Here is a 27,154-nt window from a genome sequence, read left to right as displayed (position 1 = left end):
ACCTTTCCCTAAAGTGATATTTCATTTTTAAGTTATGTACGAATACAACCATTTTGCTTTCCAGTTTGTCCCCAATCAGTGGAACATGATCTCAAATTTTAAAATTAAGTATCTCCGTAAACTTTTGGCTGAGTATAAACTTTCACTAAATATAGCTATGCATAATAGAGGACTGTATAAAAAGTTAGACTTCGTAATTTTTAGAAGTGATTTTATAATTTTAAGTGCCAAACATGAATATTTACGTCTTTCCAAAAAAAATTTTTTTTTTTTTTTTTTTACTGGAAGAATATGTTTACGACTAACAGTTGCGAAAATAAAGATCGAATACAGACTTTTTGGATTCTGTGTATTATTACTTGTTTCTTATTTTAAGTATCATGAATTTTTTATATTTTTTCCCTCCTTTTCGTAGACTGAGGAAGGCGCTGGCTAATATAATGACAATATTCTTGGAAACTCACAAGCCAGTACAGCCAACTGATGTAAGTATTTTTATAATCTAAAAATTTTTCTCTTAATAGAAATATTGGCCCAACAGCGGCCGAGCGATAATGTTCCTGGACACTTTCGTTCCGAGGTTCGAATCCCGCGGACGGGATGGCTGTTCTTTCGTGGTTTCCCCATGTGTAACGTGTTAATACGAGATCCTTGGCTTCTTTTCATTTGCTATGTTCTAACTGTGACCGTGTTCTTTGGCAATTAAATTACTGGCATAACTTTCCCCTCTCGATTTTCAGACGATGAAATTAGTTACAAATGGTAGAAAAGTACGCGAGGAAATACGATATTCATAAAATAATTCTCTAGCTTTATTTCAAACAGTAGTTATGAGTAAACACAGGTTTGAATTTGTTTTTTATTAATAAAAATATATTACTTTACATTTACTTATGACACATATATGTTTTGACACAAATGAATATTTTACTTATGGCACATGAAGCTGTATTTTTCTAGCTATTACTAATATTTTTAAATTCAATTTTTTAAAAGTTTAAATACAAAGAGAGAAAATGGAGGAAGATATTAAACCTAAATTTTGGAAGAAGGGTAAAATTTATAAAATTCTAAAAATTAAAAGTAGTAATTAGGAATACCGAAAAATTAGATTTTCATAAGTTACTAAGAGAAAGAAAATAGAAAAACTAAAATTTCAGCAAAGGCAAAATGCGCAAATATGTAAAATTCAAGAACTATATTAAACAGAAACCCAAAAAGTTTTTTTTAGAAAAGACGCCAAGAAAGAACAAAATTATACGAAGGAGAAAACAGAGTAAGAAGCAAAAGCTAAATGCTAAAAGGCAACCTATATTTCTATAAAACTTTTCAATTTAGATTTTGAATTTTAGATTTAAAAACAACTAAAAATAACCAATAATTATATTTAAAATAGGACAATGTAATACTTTGAAAATTTTTTTCCCCAAGAAAAGACGCTGAGTACCACCTAAGGACACCCGTGCTAAAAAAATAAGAAGCAAACACTAAAAGAAAAGGTACGAAAGGGGAATTAAAACATACAATTAACACATGAGGTAAAGGTTGCATCTCAGAATGCAAATAGGCAACCAAAGTTAGCATAAAACGGGATCCCGCCGTTACGACACAACAGCCGGACTTATGCATTTTGAGTTAGCAAGTAACGATAGAATCCGAGATAGCCAAAGCGGAAGCATGAGACGAAGTCACCATTTGCACGATGATATGCGTTGGAGGGGCTGTTGGGAAGTCGCAAGCTGGTGCAAGACAATCCGCTGTTGCGAGAGAGCTGAATGTGCATCGTAGTGTCAACAACAGGTTGTGGAATCGTTACCAAAGGAATCAATATCCCTGTAGGAAGACGTGGGTCTGGACGCAGGAGGATTACCACAATGGCCAGACGGCAATTACCACGCAGGAGGATTACCACAATGGCCAGACGGCAATTACCACGCAGGAGGATTACCACAATGGCCAGACGGCAATTACCACGCTGGAGGATTACCAGAATGGCCAGACGGCAATTTCCACGCAGGAGGATTACCACAATGGCCAGACGGCAATTCCACGCAGTAGGATTACCACAATGGCCAGACGGCAATTACCACGCAGGAGGATTACCACAATGGCCAGACAGCAATTACCACGCAGGAGGATTACCACAATGGCCAGACAGCAATTACCACGCAGGAGGATTACCACAATGGCCAGACGGCAATTACCACTGTCGCTTCCAGTTGCTATGTGCAAGACACGTAGATTACTAACAGCACGACAACCGGCGTCGCATCTCTCTGCCGGCCCGTATCCGGGCAAAGTGTGTCGCGAGGGTAGTGAACTGCACGCCCGACGACCTGTGGTTTGTGTTTCTTTGTCCCCATCGAATGTTACAACGCGGGTGAATTGGTCCCGTGAACATCGCAGTTAGAAACCAGAGCAGAAGGCCACGTATTCTATGCGGATGAGTCTCGATTTTTAACACCCAAAACGATTTCCGAGGGGCAATGATATGGCGAGAGTCAGGAACATGCTATCGGGCGCCAAACATCGTCGAAAGAGACCATTACAGAGGAGAAGGAGGCTTATTTTTATGTGCTGGAATAGTCACGAACGGCCGCATCGACCTCTACGTGATTCCTGGTAGTTCCGTCTCAACCGCCCCATCTAGCGACGAAATTCTGCATTTCCTTCTGAATCTTCTTTATCGCTGCAATGGAAACCGACGCGATATTTATGAAAGATAACTTCCCGCATAGAGTTCGAGTGGTGCGGAGTTATCTAGAGAGTGAAACCATTCCACATCTGACGTGGCCTGCTCGATCAACGGACCTGAATTTCATAGAGCATGTGTAGGACATGTTGGGACGACGGATATCAGGTAGTGGGTGCCATCAGGCAACCTCCACGAGTTCCGACATGCATTACTACAGGAATGGACGCTACTGCCACAAATCAATGACACTATTGCCGTCTTGCCTCACTATTGGTCAAGCATGCATTTCAGCTAAAGGATATCATACTCGTTATTGCAGGGATGTTTCCATTGCACATTCTTTCGACCCATTTGGTGTTTCGCGATCAGATGGTCAAAATACATGCGCTTTTGTATGTCTTCCTCTTATTGTTTGCTGTGTAGTCTAGTAATGCCACACCAACCTCTTAGATCAGTTTCACGCATATCCATTACATGCTTTTTGTTTTATTCCGCCTTTGTTGCTTATTTTTTAGCAGGTGCGTGAATACAATAGTGAAAATCAAAGTAAAAAGCCAAAGGCAACCTAAATATCCAAAATTAAATTTCAAAATTAAAAAGAAAATGAAAATAGCTAATTAGCTAAATGGAAACAATTTTTATAAATAAGTAAAATCTTAAATTGACAGTTTGATCAATTATTTTCAACTTATACAATTATTTTCAGCTTTTCTGCACGGCTGGTGTTACTAGCTGTATTGATCTTCTGAGCCACTGTATTGCTGATCCAGGAGGTAATGTTTAATATTCCAGTTGCTTTCCTTATAATTTTCTAATGTAAATATAATTTACTGAATTTACAGAGTAAGAAAAGAAAATACTATTCTTAAAAAAATTTTCTCACTGTTTAGCCCGATTTGATTAAGTTTTAATTTAAAAAGAAACTTTATTCGATGACAAGGAATTTAGTCCTATCAAACTAAGCTAGCTTAGAAGCATGAAAATCTGCCATTTGCTAATTTTTACTGGTTTCGCTGACAAAAGCCTGTTCTTTAAGGGCATAATTCAGCGACCAAAAAATATACAGTCAAAAGTCGTTAATTCGGACACCCATAATCCGGATCTCAAAGCTACAAACTTTCTGCGCATGCGTCTCGTTGACGCATGCGCGTAAGACCTTTACGGCTGCGAATATGCGTGTGCGCATGCCCAAAATACGTTTACGCATACGCGTTTAATGTATAACGGACGGTATAAGCTAAGCTAAAATTATCTAATTCAGTTAATGTTGCAGATTGCGTTGTTCCTTAATCTTCGAATTGGATCCGGCTTATTATTTTTTGCAGATTGTTAGAGCAATTTTATAAAAGTAAGCTTGAACTTTCGATTATGTCAAATAGAATTTCCGATATATATTTACTAATATGTAAAGGATCTACAAAGCGAAAGTATGTTTCGAAGTCCATTAAACAAAATGTGGAATTGCTGCAAAAAATGGATAAAGGCATATCCTTTGTTTATCTAAACATTCCGAAATCTCTTTATCAATTTCACGCTGCTCTGCGGCGGGGGGAACGCCGCGGCGCGCAATGAATTGGAAGTTGATCTGTCAGCACTATCCTTATCTTCAGGGCAGATGTTTTTATTTTATTTGGCTTATAATTCCTTACTAAATGTAGTATTTCATCTCGATGTACTCCGTTTTTGAAATGATTTAAATCAAATTCCTCGTCATTATAATTCGCTTCCGATAGCGAAGAAAGTAAAGTAAACAAATAAATATTAAGCTGCTTTTTTTTTTTTTTTTTTTTTTTTTTTTTTTTTTTTTTTTTTTTTGTAAATTTTGATACCCTTTAGATCGTAATTGTTCTTTATTTCATAAATTACGGTTTCATATTTTTAATTTTATAATTTCTGCATGCCATCTTACCAGATTTAAAATGATGATGTATAATCCGGAAAAATCGATTATCCGGAATCGCCGAAGTCCCGACGAGTCCGGATTAACGACTTTTGACTATAGTAGTCAAAGGGTTTTCAACCAGGGGAAAATTCGCCCCTAAGAGGAATTTCATAGTTTCTGGGGAAATACGGCGAACCTTTTATTTACATCATAAGGATGTAGTTTTAGTTTACGAATATAAAAACTACTTTTATGAATATATATATGAATATAAATATTTATCAATATAGAAACTTTTGGTATTTATCAATATTTTCTATACTTTTCCTTGTTTAATTCATAAAACACATTAGAAAATAATCTAATTTTAAATAAACGTACATGTATTTTTGAAATTTCGGAAAGGAGTGGGGAGGGGGAATGATCGTCTAGCAATGGTGAAGGGGCGCATGGGGTAAAAAAGATTGAGAACCCCCGTGGTAGTCTGTTAATACAAGACCTCGACCAGGTGAAAAACAAAATTCTTATCATAGCTTTAGTAAATTTTAGGAGATAACTCAAATGATTTGAGGTTTTGCAAGAATTGAATGTCTTCATGCGATAGGGGCATCTCATTTTTTGCAAGAATTGAATGTCGTCATGCGATAGGGGCATCTCATTAAGTTTATCAGCGAGATAATATAGTTATTAATAGTGCAGTCTGAGGATAATGTTAGCTCCTAGCGGAAGCAACTTTTAAAGAATCATGTCTTACAAAGGCCACCAAACCGTACCACTTTAAGCAGGTAAGGTCTTGCTTTTGTTGAAACTTAGGCAGTTTGCTCTTCCTCCTCCACGTACTCATAGGCTTCCTGTTAATGCAGAAGCCCTGTTCTTCATCCTTTGTGATAACAGAATCCAACCAGATGCTGGTATAGAGAATTTTGTGCACGCCAGCTGTCAGTGATGTTGCACTCTTGTAGCTTGTTCCTCAAGCTAATAAATAGCGTACAGGAGATGAGCAGCACTGCGGGCCTCGAAGGCAGCGGTTTTCAGCGTGTGATATAAGCACATATGCCGGTAGAATTTTGAGCGCTACATTATGAAACCTCAAAAGTCTCTAAATTGCCAACACTGCTATTGATTCTGAGAACTGAGAGATGAAGAGGAGCTATATTTGTTTATTATTCATATCACTTTTTGCGTTTATCGATTTATAAAATAAATTTAACCCTTTGCACTTGATAAATGACTCTCGCTTATCACTTGTTTTCATGCAATAACTCGAGTAGTTACTCTCGATGACCACTCAGTTTGAGGCAATAATTCGAGCGGTAACGATGGTTTTAGGTTAGGCTTAGGTTTCGTTTGGGTAATATCGCTTTACGAGCGTATTCAACAATATATGCGTTTAAAACAACTGCCAGTCTTTAATCTTCAATAGATTTCTTAGATTTATTGTTATATATATGCGTCTTCGATGTTAGTTCGAACTCGACAGTCGTGGCAACAAGAATATTATTTTAAAAGTTACGGAGCCCAGTAAGCATGGAATACGATGAACGAATCAGTTCGAGTGAAGATGAGTTCAATTTGTCGCTGATGAAGAATGAAATTACGCCTATGCACATATTACTAGACAATAGAGAGGTGCAAGGCAGTGGTGAAAATAGCGATGAAATAAGAGGCATAAGAAGGAGAAAAATTAAGGGTAATAGATAGTGAACGTGAAAAAAGTCGATGATTCCGCAGAAGAATCAGAAAATTCAAAACGCATACCGTGAATAGAAATACTCCAAAGAATACCGTTTCTATTCGGCGAAAGAGCTGCAGGACCGCAAAGTATCTTCAGACATAAAAGAACAGTTAGATTTCAGTGAAATCATTTTTAAGTTATTTGTAAGAAATTCACCAAGTATGCGTAAAATTGTCTCAAGTTGCTGGTTCGTGCGAACAAAAAAGGCCTCGAGCGCAAAGGATTAATGTATGTGTATATGTAATTTTTACTTTATTTACGTTTGTTCACATTATACAGGGGGCGGCAGTAAATCGGGCGATTTGGCAACAGCGTTTGTTTTGTTTCGGCTGGAGTGGAGAGAATGATTCTACCTAATTCCTAGTTCCACTAATATGCCGCGAATACCATGCAGTATGCACGACTTTTTCCGGTGGGTGGTTGAGGGCGCATCATAGTGTAGATCTCTCGTGTGAGCTCTGAGCGGGCTGGGATTGGAAGTGGTGAGTGAAGAGTGTGAACAATTGTCACGTGGGCTTCAAGAAGCAAGGTAAATTGTAGGAAGGTCCTGGAAAGCCCTGAATTGAGAAAATTCGAGCAGAAATACGATTAAAAGCATAAAATAATGTACATATTGATGATTTCCGTTATTCCAGAGTGCAAAATGCAAAAACAATTTTAGCAGTAGTGAGTTCTAAGTTGCAAAGAACTGATTTACAGCTTGACTCATGTTTCATCGGTGACAACATAAAATTTCCAAGAAGCAAAACATGTAGTATATACAAAAATAGAAAGAAATATTGGTGAATGTGGGCATGTTACCCATCAAAATGATTAGAAAAATTTGACCTAACTCACGGGAGTAACAAAGGATGAGCAGGATAAGTCAATTTCACTTTAGTTTACAGTCTGCATATTCATTTGGAGAGTGTTCAGCAGAATTTGAGTTCTCTGATTGAAAACTAGTACAACCATTAAAGTTTTCTTTTTTTAGTAACAATGGAGCAGTGGACAGGAGTGCAATGTGCTTGGCATTTTGTAAAGACGCTTAATCGTAAAGATATTTATCGTAATAATGTTTTTCCATCAGCCCATGCCATCAAGGACTGGGTACAAAACTTTGAGGCCATTGGTTCGACAATAAATACGAGAGGTGGTAGTGAAAACCAGTGCCATCACTTGAGAACATAGCGGCAGTGACAGAGGCTATTAAACGGAGTCCACGCCGCATTGGAAGTCATTCTCTGGCACTTGAGTTTTCAGACCGCAGCGTTCTACGGATCTTACATATGGATCTTCATTTCCACGCCTACAACATTCAAATTGTTCAAGTACCACGGGAACAGGACTATGGTAACAAACTTTAGTTTTGCCAGACACTTCTGCAGTTTATGAATGGAAACCAAAATCCTGTTACTAATTTATCGATGAGTGACGCATCCTATTTCCATTTGGCAGGACATGTTAACAAGGAAAATTTCCGTTACTGGTAGAATTCTTGCGGAGATGCCGCAACAAGTAATGAGAGATATTAGTAGAAGACATTCCGAGTGCATACGGTGGGATGGTGGGCATCTAAAACACATTATCTTTTGAAAAAAAAAATCTGATGTGTACACCACATGACTTCCTTGTACGGAATATTAAATTATACGCATTTTTTTCTTGAATTTCATTTAAATTGATTGGATTAAATTAAATCTACTTCGTCAACAGCGCATGAACCACAATAGAATAAATGCACTCTTTAAAATTAACTATATTTGTTTACTATAACGACACTCTGAATGCACAAAATTTATATCATTTGAAGAATTATCGTTGCCACATGTTCTATTCAAATACTATAATAAAGCTAAAATGATGTATGAAAGAAATTAAGCAAACAAAACAGAAAAGAAACAGTTTTTCACAGACGATTTAGTATTTCTCATTCAATTAATTCAGTTCTCATATCGCGACAAGGCAAAAATACATAAAAACTCAAAATATCTGCATTAAAAATTAAGAAGTAAATCTTAAACAATTATTTCCTCGAAAAAATTCCAGAAAGGATTAAGCATGATTTAATTCGCAATAATAAATGAAGGCATTATTTTTGTGCTGCTAAGCTTAGTCTCTTTAGATTGGCAACAAATCTACAATTCTGCTGTTTCAAATGTAAGCAAATATGTCCGCCATATTATTTAAAACTTAACCGCACTTAAACAGCTTTTGAATTATTGATAATTGTACAAATATTGCTTCCAGAATTACGAAAGGTATAAAAACCTTAACCGGAAGATAAAAACGACATAACTCAATTATTTTTAAAGCAAAAAATGTACAATTTACAAACATATAAGAGTAAAGAAACTGAGATCACTGAGCCGGATAACAGAGTGAATATATATATAAATATATTTATATACGTTTGGTGCGGCCGATTGCAACCAAAATACGAGGTGCACATCTACATGTTATAGCAGTCCTATATACAAAATTTCAACGTTCTGAAGCTACTCGTTTTTGAGTTATGCCAAATACGTACGTACGCACGTACGTACATATGTTCGAACAGACGCCACGAAAAATTCTCTTCAGAATTAATTTTAAAGCAGTTTTATAATTTTTTTGGAGGAAAAGAGTGTTTTATTCTGTCCTTACTTACAGATATCACGCAAAAACATCGTTAAATTGCATTCGATAGCGGTCAAAATGGACATTTTCGTTGAAATATGTTGCCTGAAACTTTTCGCGATTACAATACTTCCTTTTTACTTCGTACAAGGAAGTAAAAAAGGCATTTATATTTTATTTTTTTCAGTTTAAACACTAAATGTTAATCACCTAATTCACTGCCGCGCCTTGTATATTATGCCTGGCGTTTTATTTACACAGCAAGTTGTACACATTTGCTGGAACCGGGATGCATGATGCACCACAGTCCTAAAATTTCTGCAGGCTCATGCATAATTTAGGTTAAAATAACACGCCGAACAAATATTAATTTAGAAGTCAAACAATAAAAATCAGCTTTATATTTGCAAATTTTCACAGTAGTGGTTTCGATGGTTTTACCGAGCCATCAACCTCAGCTGCCAAAGTGCAAATGAAAATTTTCATTTAGTAAATAATCGAGAAGAAAGATACGACTTACCAGAGCTTGTACACTTAAAAGAAGAGTTTGACCTCAATGCAGTTCTGCACTTCCCCGTACATTCTATTTACTTCCACAGCAGAAATTTCCAGAGCGTTCTGGTGAAGAGTTTTTGCCAAATTTTGAAACACACTCGTTCGTCTACCAAGAAACGAAGAAATGATTAGAATGTCTCATATGACAAAATAAAAATGAAAGAGAAATAAAGATGTTTTAATGCAATTTTAACAATACTTAACATATCAAATAAGTAATACATGTGGTAGTTTTAATAACCTTATTTATTTATTTATTTATTTATTTATTTGATATAATAGATGTGATTCTAGCTCCTACTCCAATATACAGTCGGATTTACACTGATCTTAAACAAAGATCAGAGGTGGATTTATGGCCAATTCCAATCATATCGAAAGTATGTATGAATAACTTTGTAACTGTACATTTTATGTTTTATTTTAAATAATCATATTCTTTAAGAAGTCATCTGGATATTTCTATTTTTTTTAGAACATTTCTGTTACTTCAAAAAGAAATTATACTATTTTTTGCTTTGCATGGTAGACGGGCAGAAAATACTTGTATGCTTTTTTTATGATATCTGCTAGCCCACTAGCGGCTAAATTAGCTGAATATTGGCAGTAACGTGTATACGAAGCAGTTATTGTTAAAAAGTTCTCCATGAAGGCATCCCTTCTCTTAGGCAGATAGCCCTCGTGTCCTTTGCTATATAATCAAAATAAACCAAACCAAACTATAATATCAGCTATGCATATAATTAGCATATAAATCGGTGATAAAAACAGTTATCCTTTATACTTATATGCAAAAAAAAAAGTGTAATTATGTCTATATACATTTACGGAATTCTTTACTAAAGGGCATTATAAAAACGGTTTGTTTTACGATAAAATGCAAAATACTTATTGACAGTTTTAATTAAAGCATAACGAATTTTTGATCAGCACATGATAAATTAACTGTTAAATATTTTGAACAATATGCATAAGGTATTTTTAATTTCTATGTTTCGTGTTGTATTTTAATGCAATCATGGAATAGCATATTTGAACTTCATAGCTTTAATCCATCGCATTGACAATCTAAAAAAAGCATTGCCTTAATTTTTAAATATTTGTCCCACTTTTATTCAATTCGTTTTAAATTTGGGCATCATTTAAAAAATGCTTAATGAAAGCAAAGAACGTGAGAGCTATTTTCTTAAAACAGAGGCTTTTCTAGAGGAATTTTTAAAAAGAATATTTATATTGAGTCTGTGAAAAATCATGAAAACATTACAGCCAAGATGTTTTGTTTCCATACCATGAACTTGGGACAAAATTATTGTTGCGTGCGCACGGATTCGTAATAGATAGAATGCAGACAGAATTTATTTTACCAATGAAACACTTCACAGTTCTGGAGAACTTTCCACAAAAATTACTCGTACAGCTCCTTTTCAGTATCACAGAGTATCGGGCCCATTTTCAGAGTTTGCTTACACATGATGTCCCGGAAGAAAAGAAAAAAAAATCAAGATAAATTATGTTTAAAGTTTAATTTGAGGAATGCATCGCATAAAATGACTATAAATATACTTCTACAATTCAAAATATAAAAAAGCAATTGAAACTTTTTAGATATAAATCTTAAAATGTGTGACCGTAGGCAAAAATGCCTGTCCTATTCAAGTTTCATGTTATTCAACCCCTTTGTTTTGTAACCTAATTTATTTTATTATATAAAGAAATTTAATTATTTTAAATATGAACTATTAGTGTGTTAATTCATGATAGCAGATAATTATAGATTTTTTTTTCTTTAAATAGAAAATTTCTGTAATCAGTACAAATCAATAGAAAAATAATTTGCCTTCCACTTCATGTCAAGTCCGTTACCTAGAGATTATTTTACTCAAAATTACTTTGTAAATCTGTCTAAAAAGGGCAGTACATATTCAGTGACATAGATAAAGTAGTCAAGCTTAGTTTGATTATTTTGAATATGTACTGCCTACCTTTAGGTAGATTTACAAACTGCAAAACTTTGATTTGATGATTTTGGGGGTAAAATAATCTCAAGGTAACGGACTTGACATGAAGTGGAGGGCAAATTATTTTTATTCATTTGCTAAATTTTTATTTTATTTTAAATTGTTTATATTTTAAGTTGCAGAAATATATTTATAGTCATTGTATGCAATGCATCGCTCAAATTAAACTTTAAATATTAATTTATCTTAAATTTTTCTTTCTTTTCTTCTGGGACAGGAAATGTAAGCAAAATTTAAAAATGGGCCATCGTCAGTAGTTACACTTCAAACTACTAAAAACGGTAAACACAGAGCAATGCAAAGGGCATCTAAAAGGGCGAAGCTCACAGGGAAGATCTCTTACTGCTCGATACTTAACGCTGAACTAAAAAATTGAGAACTGTGCTTTCTCCGGGCTTGCATAGTTATACCTAGTCCGCCTAGAAATCTTTAGAACCTTCTTTTTCTCGAAATTATTTGAGAGCCGTATATGGTTACAGTTACGTATAGGATCAATTACAGTTATTCAATTACGCCACCTTGAGGGTATAGTCGTTAGGGAAGCCGACTGCGATACCGAAGGGCCCGAATTCGAATCTCGGAAAAGACATGGTTGTAACTGCTCGTCCCTTCATATGAGGCAACGGTGGCCGCCTATTAGGAGCCTCCACAATAAAATGGCCACCATTTCTTAGGAATGGTCAATGTCGAAAAGCAAATTTATTTTTGTTTTACAAATTAGAATCATTAGTGTCAAATATTAGTGACAAAATATGTAGAATAAAAACTGAGTTCAAAGATTTTCTTTTCCCCAAAATTTCTTTTTTCCTTTTTCTTTTTTTAAGATATTGCTTATTTTTTTTTAACTATCTAAGCCTAATAATCGTATCATTATTTTACTTAAGATAGCGAATTTATGCTGTTATATTCATTACTATAAGTTTATTATTTTAATATATTTATATTTGCATGTTTTTAAAGGATAATGAAGAATTGACACCTTTACTTACTATCGATAAAGTGGAAAAGGCGTATGCTGATGCTCTTTCGAAGGTATGTTTCATTCAATGAATTTAAGAATAAAATGTAATTTTTTAAGTATATCAAGAGCTTTTTAATTATATCCTATTTGTTACAACTTAAAAGGACTAAAGTACAATAAGAAGTCAGTATAACAGCCACTTTTGGGGGGGGACTCATACAGTGGACAGTATAAGTTCCCCCCCCCCAAAAAAGAAAATTTAAGTACTTACATATAACTCGGTTTGCTGTTAATATGTACCGTACATGGAAGTAAGAATTAACTACACAATTCTACTTCTTACTGCATTTCGCCCATTTTTTTCAAGCGTAATTCTTGTACAAACATCTTTACTTTGGTAAAACGGTAAAAACTCTAAGCACAAAATTTATGAACTTAATTTTGCGTAAAAATAAAGTAAAATTAAATAAGATTGATAGTACGCGATGCTTTGAAATAAATAAGGTAAAATTAAACAAGATCTGATAATTCTTTTTTAATTTAATGAACATTTTCAGGCAGCGATTTTCCAAACAATAATAACATTACAAAACGATAATATTTATTTGATTATATGATCATTAAATAATTAACATTAAAGTGGATTAGTTATTTTAATAACTCATAAAATTCGGAGCATAAAATTTTCTGAGCGTAATGAAGAGAAAAAAAGAGATAAAATAAAATCTAGAAGCTCTCAGATTTTATATTACGCTCAAAAGGAACCTTTTTTTAAAGTTTTTGTGTGTTACCTATATTTATTGAATATCATGTTCTTCGCCCGTAAACCACATACATTTGAAAACAGCATATCTTTAGAATTTCCGCACTGGAGATAAAACTGTTATTTTCTGTACAGTGCTCGCTCTGAACTCGTTGAGTTTGTTAATCAAAAATTCGTTAAAGTTTTACAAAATATGAAATATATTAAAACAAATTCGAAATTCAGCCGTCCAGATGTCCATGTTCGGGTGGAGGATTACATTATTCAAAATTTGATGGCTCCAGATACTGTCGTTTTTGTTCACAGTGCGAGAAACATACATGTATTCATGCAGATTCTTCATTATTTAATTTCTTTACATATAATACAGGGCGATAATATTTGGTAACAACAATTTGCAAGGAAACACGGACATTTATAGTAAAACAGCGCAAAATGCCGCTTCGAAACTAACAGCCTTTCTAGGCTACCGCCCCTTCGAGCTAATAAATTAAATTAACAGTAAATTTTAAAAAAATCTTATACAGAACTAAAAATAAATTTAAAAAATAATCACTATAAAATACAAGCAAAATTAATTATTACGGTTAAATACAATTTTAATATTAGAATTAAATGTATAAACATTTTTAAGGAGTCAAGAGTGTTTATCACTATGATGTATTATGAAATATAATTGAAATAAAATTCCTTTATAGAAATTGTGCTATAATACTCATCTATAATTTTATAAAAGCAGCACAATTTAGAATTTTAAACACGACTTTCAAAAATTGGTTTTTAAATATTTTAGTATTTTTTACTTATTTACACCAATAAAAAGCATAAAAATTGCAAGGGAAAATTGCTTGTTTGAAATTTTATATTAGCTCAGATTTAAAATTTAACTTTCTAAAAGAAATAGTTACAAATTACCTTACAGCATAGGAAAAGCTAAAAAAATATCCAGTCCTGAAAGCATGCAATAGCTTTATAATTATTTGGAACGTTAATTATGCTTGATAAATATGCTAAATTTTTAAAAATCAATCTCAATTTCAAAAATAAAAATATGTAGAAATTCTAATTTGTGAAATGAGGCGCTACAACCAGCTTTTTCTTGACAATTATACACGCTGCAATAGGCAACCAATGTTAAATTTCTGCAAGTCGTCCCTACTCCTCCGGATGTGATCAAGGTGACAGCCGGCAACGCCTCAGACGAGGGAGAAAACCCGTTTGGGTTAGTCTATTTCTTATAAGGTCCATGAGCATATTCGGCTTACGTAGTGTAATATTCATTGTTCGAAAGATCTGGAATTCGAATACCGGCGAATGCATAGATGATTTTTTATGCTTCTCTGAAATGAACGTAATAATTATACAAAATGATAAAAAATCACATTTTGCTTAAAATTTTCATAACACGATGCAATAATTGAAAAAATACCGAATTTAAATATCTTACAGGCATAGTTCGTAAACATATTTTTTTCAGTATTCTAGACTTCATTTTGTTTTGTCTGTTTAAGAATTTATCATTATTTGTTCTGTTTTTAAAATTCTGCATTATTTTTTTCCTCTTTTTCAGAAACGAGTGGTTCGGGGAATATTTTTAATCAACCCAAATAATCCTCTTGGCGATGTTTATAGCCCTAAATTAGTGATGGATATTTTAGTGTTTGCCAAGAAGTATGTCTGTTAACAAATATGTCAGTTTTTAATAGATCCATGTATTCTTTTTATTTGAAAAGTGTATTTTTCTTTTTCGCTTAATAATGCTTAATTTTTTTTAATCAAGTAATATTTTATTTTAAAGCTTAAAAAATGATTACTTGCTTTGGATATAATACTTTTATTTTTGGATATAATACTTTTATTTATAAAAATATATTATATATATGTATAATTTTATTTAAAATAATTTTCTTCATTTAATGTTAATGATGTTTAAAATCGCTGAACAAAATTTAGTTACTCAAATTTATTTGGTGGAAAAATTTCATAACATACAGTGGATGAACAAAAATATGGAAACACCTTGTGAAATGCATGTCTGAAAAGAAAGATTTATTTTAATGAAATATGTAGGTGGCGCTGGCGTTTTTGACTACTGACGCCACCTATCGCCACCTACTGACGCCACCTTCGTAAATGTGCTAAACAATTCAGTTGTTGTCGGAGTACTGTTATGTGAGGTTGTCATTGCATCATGTCAGAGTTAACAGACTTCGAACGTGGGCAAATTGTTGGAGCACGTATGGTAGGTGCTTCCGTAAGCAAGGTAGCCGAGGTGTTTAGTGTTTCAAGAGGTACTGTATCGAAGATTTATTCCGCATATTTGAAAAGCGGGAAAACATCATCTGCTAAATCACAGCGCGGACGAAAGTGTGTCCTGAGTGATCGTGACAGACGATCATTAAGGGCAATTGTGACGAAAAATAAGAAGACCACAGCTGCAAAAGTTCCTGCTGAAATGAATGTTGTGTTACCGAACCCTGCGAGTACCAAAACAATTAGAAGGGAGCTTCATAAACAGGGAATTGCTGGCCGTGCTGCAATTGAGAAGCCACTCATCAGTGATGCAAATGCCCGTAACAGGAAAAGGTGGTGTTGAAGTCATAAAGCCTGGACTATAGAGCAGTGGAAGCGAGTAATATGGTCTGATGAGAGTCTTCTTTCACATTGTTTCCCACTTCTGGCCGAGTTTACGTCTGGAGAACGCCATCTCAAGCCTATAATACAGACTGCTTGTTGCCAAGAGTGAAACATGGCGGGGGTTCTGTTATGGTTTGGGCAGCCATATCGTGGTTCTCTGCTAGCCCCATGATAACTGTGTCAGGGCACATGACTGCCAAGACTTATGTGAACATTTTGGCCGATCAAGTTCATCCCATGGTACAAACTTTGTTCCCCGATAGCGATGGTGTCTTCCAAGACGACAAAGCCCCTGTTCACACAGCTCACATTGTCCAGGACTGGTTTTCTGAGCACGAGGATGAGTTGTCCCATCTCCCCTGGCCACTACAGTCAGCAGACCTGAATATTATCGAACCTTTGTGGTCTACATTGGAACGGAAAGTGCGTTCTCGTTATCCACCGCCAACATCGTTATCTGAACTTGCCACCGTTTTGCAGGAAGAATTGTAAAATACTCCCTTGGCAAACATACAGGAACTGTATTTATCTATTCCGAGAGGACTGCAAGCTGTTTTGGATGCCAACGGGTTTCCTACACCGTATTAAGCAAAGAAACATGTTTTTCTAAAGGTGTTTCCGTATTTTTGTCCAACCCCTGTATTAGTTACTGAATTTCAACAAGACTATCTAACACTTTGCTAAATTAAGTTAACCGAAAAGTGATTAGCACATCAACTTATTATTTCTGTTATTTTCAGGCACAACCTACATGTGATAGTGGATGAATTATATGCACTTTCAGTGTTCCCCGATGGACCACAGTATCACAGTGTTTTAAAATTTCCTGAGATTCCTGATCCCATGAGAACACACGTTCTCTATGGTTTAAGTAAGGTATAAATTTTTCTTTGTTTTTAAGCAGTGTATTATTGCCATCAAATAATACCTTGGCACACTTTCTTCTCTATACTTTCAATACTAACCCTTTCAGTTTGGAAAAGTGCACCGAAGAAGAAGGAAGCACTACACTAATAATAATAATAATAATAATAATAATTGTTCGTATGGTAGACCAGCGGCCGAGTAGTCAAGTCCCTGAACACTGGTAGTTCGGTCCGAGGTCAACACAAACCAGTCCATATATTAAGACACAATAACACGCCGAACAAATACTAATTCAGAAGTCAAACAACAATTGACAGGGGCTTTTCACCCAACATTATTAATCAAGCAGTTAAAAAATTCTCATCTCAACACACTAAAAGCCACACTCTTATTTTAGGAGATTATAAAAATTCTGTTGTCATTCCCTTCTTTCCATCAATTAGCTATAAAGTTGCACATATTTTGCAGAAATTTAACTTTCGGGTTGTTTATTCTCCCATCAATAAAATTCCGACTTCTATACTCAAGGACCCCATTCCGGATATGAATTCCTGGGGTATTTATAGGATTCCTTGCCAGTGTGGTTTAATTTACATTGGCCAAACTAAGAGAGCCTTAAAATTTCGCGTCAAAGAACATGAGGCATATGTTAGAAAAAAGGAAACACAGAAGTCTTCTGTTGCTCAACATTGTTGGTCCGAAAATCACACTTTCAATTTTTCTGCTGCCAAAATTATTCAAAAAACATCTTCCATTGGAGAACTGGATTTTCTAGAGGCATTTCACATTCATAAAAATCTTTCTGTTCTAGTTAACGATCCTAATTCCAATCCAAATTTGCCTTCGGCGTTTAGAGAAATTATGTTTTAGTTCTGGTTTCGCCAACAGATGGCGCCACTTGCTTATTCTTGTCCAGGCCTTCTTATCTTATCTAATCATTATTTCCTATCTTGTTCATTTGCGGTTTTGCAGCTGAAGATGGTGGTTCGGTAAAACCATCGAAACTAGTCCTGTGAAAATTTTGTAAATATAACGCTGATTTTTGTTGTTTGACTTCTGAATCAGTCCATATATTTTAGCCATGTTTAGTTTTTTAAGACCCTTATTTTTTAAAGCAATCTTCCAGATTGTTTTTAGGGTATAAAAGGAATTGTTTGAAAAGAAATTTCTACGTTATTTTTTTGGCTGTATGCTAATTTCCTTATTCTATAGTAGTTTTAAATTTTTACCTTGAAATCTTGCCTAAAATCAAACGGCGAACCCTAGGTGGACCCAGAACGGGCTCACCGATCATCTAGGACAACTGAGAGTCTGTATTCTTTGTTTCTCCATATCTCATCGGTCAGTTCATTGACAACAATGCTCGTTTCAGCACTCTTTTCGAAGCTCTATTCAATTGGTGTGGGGTACACCCACAAAATTAAACAATAAGTGCTATCTTCACAAAATTTTACTTGTGTACTCCTCTAGGCCTAATTAGACTGCCAACCTCTTTTTTTTTTTTTTTTTTTTTTTTTTTTAAATCAAAACTTCAACTTTAAAAGGTAGCGTGCCGGAAAGGGTTAAAAAGTTCTCCACGAAGGATTCCCTCCCATCCGGGTAGTGCCTTAGGGCGGAACACGTAAATAATAATAATAATAACTGTTGGTAACAAGCAGCATTTTTAAATTATTAGTGGTTATGCTAAATATAAGCATTTTGATAATGCGTGTATCAAATGCTTTTATTATTATTATTATTATTATTATTATTATTACTAGCTGAAGTACCTGATGCCAGTTACGTCAGATTGAGAGTAACAACAGAGAGAACTAACTATACTGCTGTAATCCTTCTCTAGTAACGATGCAAAAATTACGATTCATACTCATACATTTTTAAGGCTGATGCGATAGGAAGCCATATAAAAAATTTGATAGAAAAATAAGCTAATTCTCTATCATTATATCAGCAATAATGGCCCGCAGTTTTTAATGATTTTCGTCTTTCTAATCAAATGGTCGTGAAAGGTCAAGTTCCATACAATATTTCACCTATATTCAATTTTAGTCGATTAAATGTAAAAAAAAATGGATCATAATTGATCAGAAATCAATAGCGCGAACAAACAAACACACAAACAGCCATTCTTCTTTATATGTATAGATTATGTAAAACTTACAAATTTTTAATTAACAAACGCTACGATTTGAAAGAGAGCAGTTACAATACTTTTCGAAATAAAGCATTTGTATCTTAATACCATCGTGCGAGACTGTTGCCACTCGGAAAAATGAGTTTGAAAATTAGCGCTTTCAGAATTTTTAATTAATATTTCGGCTGATTAAATTCGTACGAAGAGCATAATCACATGAAGATTGGAATAGTCGAAATGAGGAATAATGTATTTAATATTTGGCAATGCTATTTTTATTTCATCGCAAAACTTAGAAATTTTTCATTAACAAACTCTACGAATTGATAACAAGCAGTGGCAACAACTTTCGAAATAAAGCAGATTTTCATCTCCAGCTTGCGAGACTGTTGCCATTTGGAAAAATGTGGGCAAAAATTATTGTTTTTCCAAGTTTTTAATTAATACGTCTGATTTTAAATACTTTTTACTTCCTTGTACAAAGTAAAAAGGAAGTATTGTAATCGCGAAAAGTTTCAGGCATATGTAAGGACAGAATAAAAGTTTTCCTCCAAAAAAATTATAAAACTGTTTTAAAATGAATTCTGAAGAGAATTTTTCCTGGCGTCTGTACGTACTTATCTCGCATAACTCAAAATCGAGTAGCCTCAGAATGTTGAAATTTTGTATATAGGACTGCTATAACATGTAGATGTGCACCTCGTATTTGGGTTGCAATCGGCCGCACCAAACGTATATAAATATATTTATGTATATATCCACTCTGTTACTCGGCTCAGTGATCTCAGTTTCTTTATTCTTATATGTTTGTAAATTGTACATTTTTTGCTTTAAAAATGATTGAATTTTGTTGTTCTGATCTTCCGGTTAAGGTTTTTATGCCTTTCGTAAATCTGGAAGCAATATTTGTACAATTATCAACAATTTAAAAGCTGTTTAAGTGCGGTTAAGTTTTAAATAACATGGCGGAGATATTTGTTACATTTGAAACAGCAGAATAGTAGATTTGTTGCCAATCTAGAGAGGCCTAAGCTTCGCAACAACAAAGATAACGCCTTCATTTATTATTGCGAATTAAATCATGCTTAATCCTTTCTGGAATTTTTTCGAGGATGTTCTTAAGTGTTTAAAATTTACTTCGTAATTTTTAATACAGATATTTTGAGTTTTTATGTATATTTGCCTTGTCGCGAAGTGAGAACTGAATTAATTGAATAAGAAATTGTAAATCGTCTGTCAAAAACTGTTTCTTTTCTGTTTTGTTTGCTTAATTTCAATTTTTAATATCAGTACAATAAAAATTTCAGCTTCTTCATATGCCATGTTATTGTTTTTAGTTTATAATACTGAAATATTGGTCTTATTTTATTATACTGTTTATTAAACCGTAATGTTGGAAAGTTAATAACCAATATGTAATTCAACGCATATTTACAGGATTTTGGTTTAGCTGGATTGCGGATAGGTGTAATCCATACTCGATGCAAAGAACTGCAAAACTGTCTAATTCAACTTTCCTTTTTCCCAAATATTCCTTACCCTATTATGGATATAGCAGCAAGATTTTTAGAAGACTTAGGTATGTTACAAGTAAATAAAAGGTTTTTTTATATATTTTTTAAATTCTAGATATCATTATTTTCAGATTCCAAAGCATTTATTTAATACTGATTACATTCAATCGTTATCAACAATATTTTTGGATTTAATGCTCATATATGAAAAATCTTCGGTACTTACGTACTATCGCAACCCTCTTAATAGAGTAGACACATTTTATGAAAGTGCAAACTCTGGCAACCATGCTCATAATCGTTTCAGTCAAGCAACGCTGCCATTTTCGTATGCGTTCTATTTTCTTGTATTCCAAGTTCCAACTGTTTTTATACATAAATTATGATATTTTTTGCCTTAAAATTACTTTTAAAGTATGCGCTTGTGGAATTCGACAGCAATGGAAGAAACTACGGTAAAAATTCGGCAGTAATGGAGAATTTTCCTACAGGAAACAAAGACGAAATGCGTTTTCTAGATAGCCGCTGCTGTTCAAGATTGCGCGAAGCCCAGTTTCCGCAATTCCCTGATGTGTTAAGTGAAAACAGATCGATGTATACTTCGAAAGAAGAATAACAAAACAAGACACACACACACAAACAAACAACAACAAAAAATAAACAAATAAATAAATAAATAAATAAAAATATAAAATTAAATAAAAAATAAAAAATAAATAAAAATAAAATAAAATAATAATAATAATAATAATTAAAAAAAACAGAATATTCGAAGAAGAATGTTGTATTTTTCTTTAATGTATGACATTATCTTTATTTAATAATTCAAATTTGTATTTTAAATTGCTAAAGCATGTTTTCTTTTCCTATGTTGATATTGTTTACCAAACTTACTATAAATATCGATAGTTTGGGGATCTTTCTAAAAAAAGGGCTCGAAAATTACAAATTTGCAAAGTAACTTTTACACTTTCATCCGTAAAAAATCGCTAAATTGCGCCAAGATGATTGCGATAGTATGTAAGTACCAAATGTATACAAACGAATATATTTATCAGCATATATATCATACCAAATGAATATATTTATCAGCAGGTGTAATTCTAAATGTTAAAGAGCAAATTCTGCCTATATGAATAATTATGTTTTTTTAAGTATCTGATTAAATAGAGGTGTCGAAAGATTATTTCTGTTTTCTTAGCTTTCTTATGCTTTTTTTATGTTCTGAATTATATAATAAAATTTTTAATGTTCATATATTCATGTTCATAATATGTAATATTACATTTAATGTAAATAAATATAATTTTTAATGTTCTAATTTTTTTACGTATATATATATATATATGTGTGTGTAAAATATAAAAAAAATACGATGGCTTTGCTCTACGCGAACCTCTAATTAACTTTCCGCAATTTCCGGATCTTCCCCCTAGACCAGTACTTTCCAGAAAAATTCGGGCAAGTTACGTAAACGCTCCTATAAATGAAGAATTCGCGCCATTTTGCATCACCGCTTTCTCCCTCTTCTAAAACCTATGCTGCCTCTCTTCTCATCTGCCTCCCTTTGTCTGAATAGTATGTCGCAGTAAATTTACAGTTAATACTACTTAATTCAAATTACTATCGCATATGTAATCTTGAATGATTTGCCATTTTTTTTTAAATCTTACATATATATAAATCAGTAAATTATAAAATATAAAGACACTAGACACTTAATTGGCACTACACCTTTAAATTTCTAATTTGAATTAAAAGACAACCTCCTTCGCTTCTGCACTGATATTACTCTTTCCCGGCAGTATTCCGCACTACTGTGAGCTTTTATCCAATCATCATTTAGAACTCAAGCAAAGAATTTCCGAATATAAATATCTTAGCTGCCTTTTGCATACTTTCTTTCGCCGCTTGCATTGCCTGGGGAAAATGTCTCTTCGCTAAGCTATATTTCAACATTATTCAAAAAATGTAACTGCATAGTTTAAAATTCTGAGGTGCAGACAGCCCCGATATGCTATGTCATGAACTACGATTTGTTATTCAATACGATCAAGATATCTTGATTAAGAATCGACAAGATATTCAGATTATCAAATGATATTGTGATTCTTCAAAAGAGTTCCAGTTATCTACTATGCCACAGAGTCACGCTATCGTCTATCACCTCCACTTCAACCACGACGGCGACGCAGTTGGTTTTTTTCGTCATTTTTGCATATACAGAGGCTGTTCGCACATTTTTTAGACGATTTTGGTAAGCGGTAATAAAAAATCGTTTGCTGCAAAAGAAGTAATTGCAATTGTACTATGTTTTTAAAAGTCAAAATAATCGTCTGTGACTTGAAAGTTTTGTTTTTATTCAAAATGGCGATTTTAACAAAGCAGTGGTTCGAAGGCCACATTTACGCTTTTTCCGAAGAGAAGTATGCATACTCCGTTATCCAAAAACGATGTGAGAGTCATGGTTTTGTCATATCTAAAGCGTCGATAGATAATATCATCAACAAGAAAGGGAAAAAACGTCAAATTGGAGCCTCAAGTGGGACAAAAATTTCAAACAAGTATCCAAGGAAAAAACGGACATCTTCGACTATTGCAAAGTACGTTGTTTAATGTTAAAAGAAAATCCCCCTAGTCAAAGGACAGTTGCAAAATCATTAAAATGCTCGATGTCCACTGTAAACAAAATGATAAACGTTGATTTAAATCTTAAGAAAGCGAAAAAACGCAACGTGCATCGTCTTCTTCCAAAGCATATCGCTCGACGCAGGAACCGCTGCAGATTTCTATATGAGAAACGCGTATCAAAAAAAAAAAAAAAAAAAAAAAAAAAAAAAAAAAAAAAACTATTGTCACAATAGATGAAGCATGGGTGTACTTAAATGACTGTAACAAAAAAAGAGCCATTTATTATCATAAAAGGGGAGAAAAAAATTTAAGTACATGGTTCAAAGAATCAAAAGAAAGTTTTTCTAAGGGATTCATGATTGTTGCTGCTTTTTCTTATAATGGCAAGTTAAAAATAAAGAGAGTGCAAAAAAATGTTAAGATTAACTCCAAATACTATCAGGAACATATATTATTGCCAATTTTTCTGAATGAAACACCATCGCTTTACCCACAGTGCCCTCCATCTGTGAGACTCCATCAGGACAAAGCTAGCAGTCACACATCAAAATCCACTGTAAATTTCCTAAAAGAAATGGAACAAAAAACTGGTATCAAGGCCATACCCTTCACTGATATCCCTACTAAATCTCCCGATGTGTCACCTATGGATGTTTGTGCTTTCTTACTTTTAAAAACTGCATTATCTAAACGTTGTCCCAAAACCCTAACGGGTCTCTGGAAAGCTGTTCGAGAGGAATGGGATAGAATATCTCTTCTGCCACTTCAAAAGGCATTATTATCCTGGAAATTGCGGTGTCGAAATATAGTTCAGAATAAGGGATGTCAAATAGAACATTTAAAACACAAGAATTTTATGTAATTTAGTTTTGTGAATACAATATACATCGTCTAAAAAATGTGTGAACAGCCTCTGTATATCCCACCAAATCTGCGTTTTAGATGGAAGAAAATTTGCAAAAATGGCAGAAAAATTAATCCTGTTGTGGCTTTTATAAAGGCCAAAAACATTCTATACAAATAGATCAGATGAAATGGGATTACAGAGTACCCAAAAATCTTCAGAAAAAAAATTATTGAAGAGCTGCAAATAATAAAAGTTTATGCACAACAGAAGCAGCCATATGTATTCAGAAAACAATACAAACGGCATTTAATTTTATTCGTTTACTTTACTTTTTAGAAACACATTTTTAGGGTTTATTATAACATTACAGTCTCAAAGTAATATTACTAATATCAAACAATAAATTATTTTCTGTTTTTTAATAAACTTTTACCCTTATAGTTATGATATATGTTACATAAAGCTTCATTTCTTTCAGAATGGTGTAAAACATACATCGCTGAATACAAAAGACGCTTGCTAGCCAAATTCACCTCATGCTCGACACATTTGAAGAAATTAGGAATTAATATAAGAGATTCAAAAGGTGGCCTCTTTCTGTGGGTTGACTTTCGCTCTGTAAGTAAACACGTTAATTTAAAATTTCATTTCTTTATTACAGCAAATAATTGCCGAACGCGGGATTATGTCTTGCGCGTACAGTAAAATTGTGTTCCATGAGGTTAAAATTTTAGGGGGAAAAAAGTTAAGCATGGCTCAAAAGTATGTATAGTAAGTATGTACTGCCTAATAAGCAGGTCCAAAATATGGGACAGTTCTTATCTCTCGTTCTACTAGGCCGATTGACGAAATTTATTTTGCGTTTCTCACGTCACGAAATTCCAACTTAGTATATACATTAGATTTACATATAGCATTGTTCTAATATAGGTTATTTTGACACAAAATCAGACTTGTTTCAGAAATGACATACCGATTTTTTTCTATATTTCAATTCTACGACTCAAATTATGCCTAAGTATAAATTTTGTTATTAAATTTGGTGAGAAACTCACCGAGAAATTTTAAAATCTCTATTGGCGCACTTTTTTCAGTTTGCACAAACTGTAATTCGCTTGGCGAAATTCTTAATTTGGAGTAACCTATTTTCCTCTCCCCTTTTTCATTGTGCACGAGCGTGAAAAAGTGTGCATCCTTCATTTTTTCAAATACACGGATGTGCAAAAATTATGGACGAAGTTGATAAATTAACTTATCAATGGAATGAAGAGGCAAAGCGGACTGAAAGATTAATCAGGAGACCGAATAGGCTCAGGTACATTAGCACATGCGCATATATGTAGCTAGACGATTGGGGGAGTGTCGGAGGGGTATAAAGATCGCTGGAACTGTAAGCTCGCATTTGGGGGAAGCTATTGCACAGCATATATCAGTTTAAACGACATCGAGTTGCTGCATCAGTGTGAAATGTCGAACAATAAATCTGTTAGAAGACATCTGAATGCTTTTACCCGAGGTCGAATCATTGTAAAGAGTGAGGAAGATCGAAGTGTGATAAGTGTGGCTGTGGAGTTCTGGCTTGCTCACAGCATTGTTTCACGACTTTGAAAAGCATTTCATACTACAGGAGTCTGACGGTTCAGAAATAGTCGTCCACGAACAACCCCAGCAGTGGACGACCAATTGCTCTGTAGGCAAGAAGGAACAGTCACTAAACAGCGGGAGAAATCTCAAGACACATGAAACAGGCGATTGGATGACGGATATTGCGTTTTGCCATGGCTAGGAGGCTGCACAATGGTTGCCTGTTTGCACAACGACCTGTACGATGTATACAATTAACGCCTGCTCATCGGAGAAAGCGTTTCCTGTTGGGCCAGGAAACACCAGAATTGGACAGATAATTAATGGGGTCGAGTACCTTTTACGGATGAGAGCAGATTTAGTCTGAGTTGCGATTCTAGACGCATACACATCTGGAGAGAACGGGGAATACGCAATATTCCCTTCAACATCATCAAAAGAGACAGGTTTGGGAGATCGCGGAGTTTTCGTTTGGGAAGACATAATGCTTGGTAGCTGTACCGACCTTCACATCTTCCAAGAAGTTCAGTTTCCTTCCTTATATGCGTCTTTTCAGAGGTGCTATGGGTCCTCAGATCCTCATCATTGACGACAACACTCCATTTCATTGCACAATTGCTGTGGAAGAGCTGTTGGAGAGTGAGGATATTGAGCAAATGGATTGACCGGCAAGGCTTTTGGATCTAAATCCCATCAAGCATGTATTGAACTTCTAGGAAGACGCGTGGTAGTACATAACTAATCGCCAGTAACGATTCCGAAGGTGCGATTGGGGCTGCAAGAGGAATGGGCAGCAATGCCTCAACAACACATTGACAACATCATATTCAGCATGAACAAAAAATGATGTGAAACCTGCACAGCAGTAAGGAAAGATCATATCCCCTTCTAAAGGCTGGATGTTTCTAGCTGGCAGGGGCGTAGCTAGAGGGAGGCATCTGTCCCTGGGCGCAGAATCCAAGGGGGGCCAAACTGATATTACGACATTTTAGAATTAAATGTTTTCCATCCTTGGCAAGCAGTAGGGGGCGCGAAATCTTCAGTTGTCCCTGGACGCTGAAAAGCCTAGCCACCACTCTGCTAGCTGGACACCTGTCACATGGATGTTTCGGCCTTCTGTTGCATTGTGCTCCATGCTGCTTTTCAATAATGTTCCTTTTTACCATTTTAATTTTTTTTCGGGGGGGGGGAGTTTTGCTTACATTATCCATGTTCTTATATCTTGGTGATCTTACGGTATTATTTTTGTTGATTTGGAAAGCTTTTGCACAACGTTATATTGAAAAAAAAAAAGTCTCGTCCTTAATTTTTGCACACCAGTGTAATTTTAACAAGGTGCGTAAAGCACGTTGGCGTTATTATGACGTATAACAAATATGCCAATACGCAAGTTCACATACATCTTAGGAAATTCTGAATAAAAAGCTCTAATTTTTGCAGGCATGCTTAGAAATATATCTACATTAAGCTGATGGCAAATATTTTATAGGTTATAATTCAAAAGTTTTTCGAAAAAAATTACAAAAACTACTGAAAAATACAAATTTTAGAATCAAATCAGAAAATAGCTGCGAATTTTATTTGGAGTGAACCTAAATTTCGAATCGTGAAAGAAAGAATCAAGTAAGTTTAATGAAAAAAAAAAAAATATTTATAAATATATACAAAATTCAATTAACATTCAGGAGCTAAAATTTTGAGAGTTAATTTTTTCTAAAACCACTCGTGCGATT

General features: G+C 34.2%; 2 protein-coding genes across 3 annotated transcripts in view; one reads left to right on the top strand and one right to left on the bottom strand.

Moving 5' to 3' along the window:
• LOC118193265 (uncharacterized) overlaps window positions 1-27,154 on the bottom strand; it is a 226,946-nt gene that overhangs the window by 136,606 nt on the left and 63,186 nt on the right. Inside the window, exon 7 of the transcript XR_015040899.1 lies at window positions 9,431-9,571. The gene's annotated coding sequence lies outside the window, so the exon portion shown is untranslated. The remainder of the gene's footprint in view (window positions 1-9,430; window positions 9,572-27,154) is intronic.
• The window catches only part of LOC118193281 (1-aminocyclopropane-1-carboxylate synthase-like protein 1), a 56,577-nt gene that overhangs the window by 21,886 nt on the left and 7,537 nt on the right, over window positions 1-27,154 (top strand). For both annotated transcript variants that reach the window (XM_085816159.1, XM_085816158.1), the window contains exons 5-12: window positions 416-485; window positions 3,402-3,468; window positions 9,748-9,845; window positions 12,444-12,515; window positions 14,778-14,878; window positions 16,585-16,720; window positions 20,283-20,424; window positions 24,316-24,455. In XM_085816159.1, coding sequence (XP_085672285.1) covers window positions 416-485; window positions 3,402-3,468; window positions 9,748-9,845; window positions 12,444-12,515; window positions 14,778-14,878; window positions 16,585-16,720; window positions 20,283-20,424; window positions 24,316-24,455 — 826 coding nt within the window. The remainder of the gene's footprint in view (window positions 1-415; window positions 486-3,401; window positions 3,469-9,747; window positions 9,846-12,443; window positions 12,516-14,777; window positions 14,879-16,584; window positions 16,721-20,282; window positions 20,425-24,315; window positions 24,456-27,154) is intronic.

This window comes from Stegodyphus dumicola, chromosome 4 (genome assembly GCF_044657685.1).
Source record: "Stegodyphus dumicola isolate Sdum_Otavi_A_Nest chromosome 4, ASM4465768v1".
In the NCBI taxonomy this organism is placed as follows: domain Eukaryota; kingdom Metazoa; phylum Arthropoda; class Arachnida; order Araneae; family Eresidae; genus Stegodyphus; species Stegodyphus dumicola.
The sequence above is the reverse complement of the archived record's forward strand: the minus strand, read 5'-3'. Positions and strand labels throughout refer to the sequence as shown.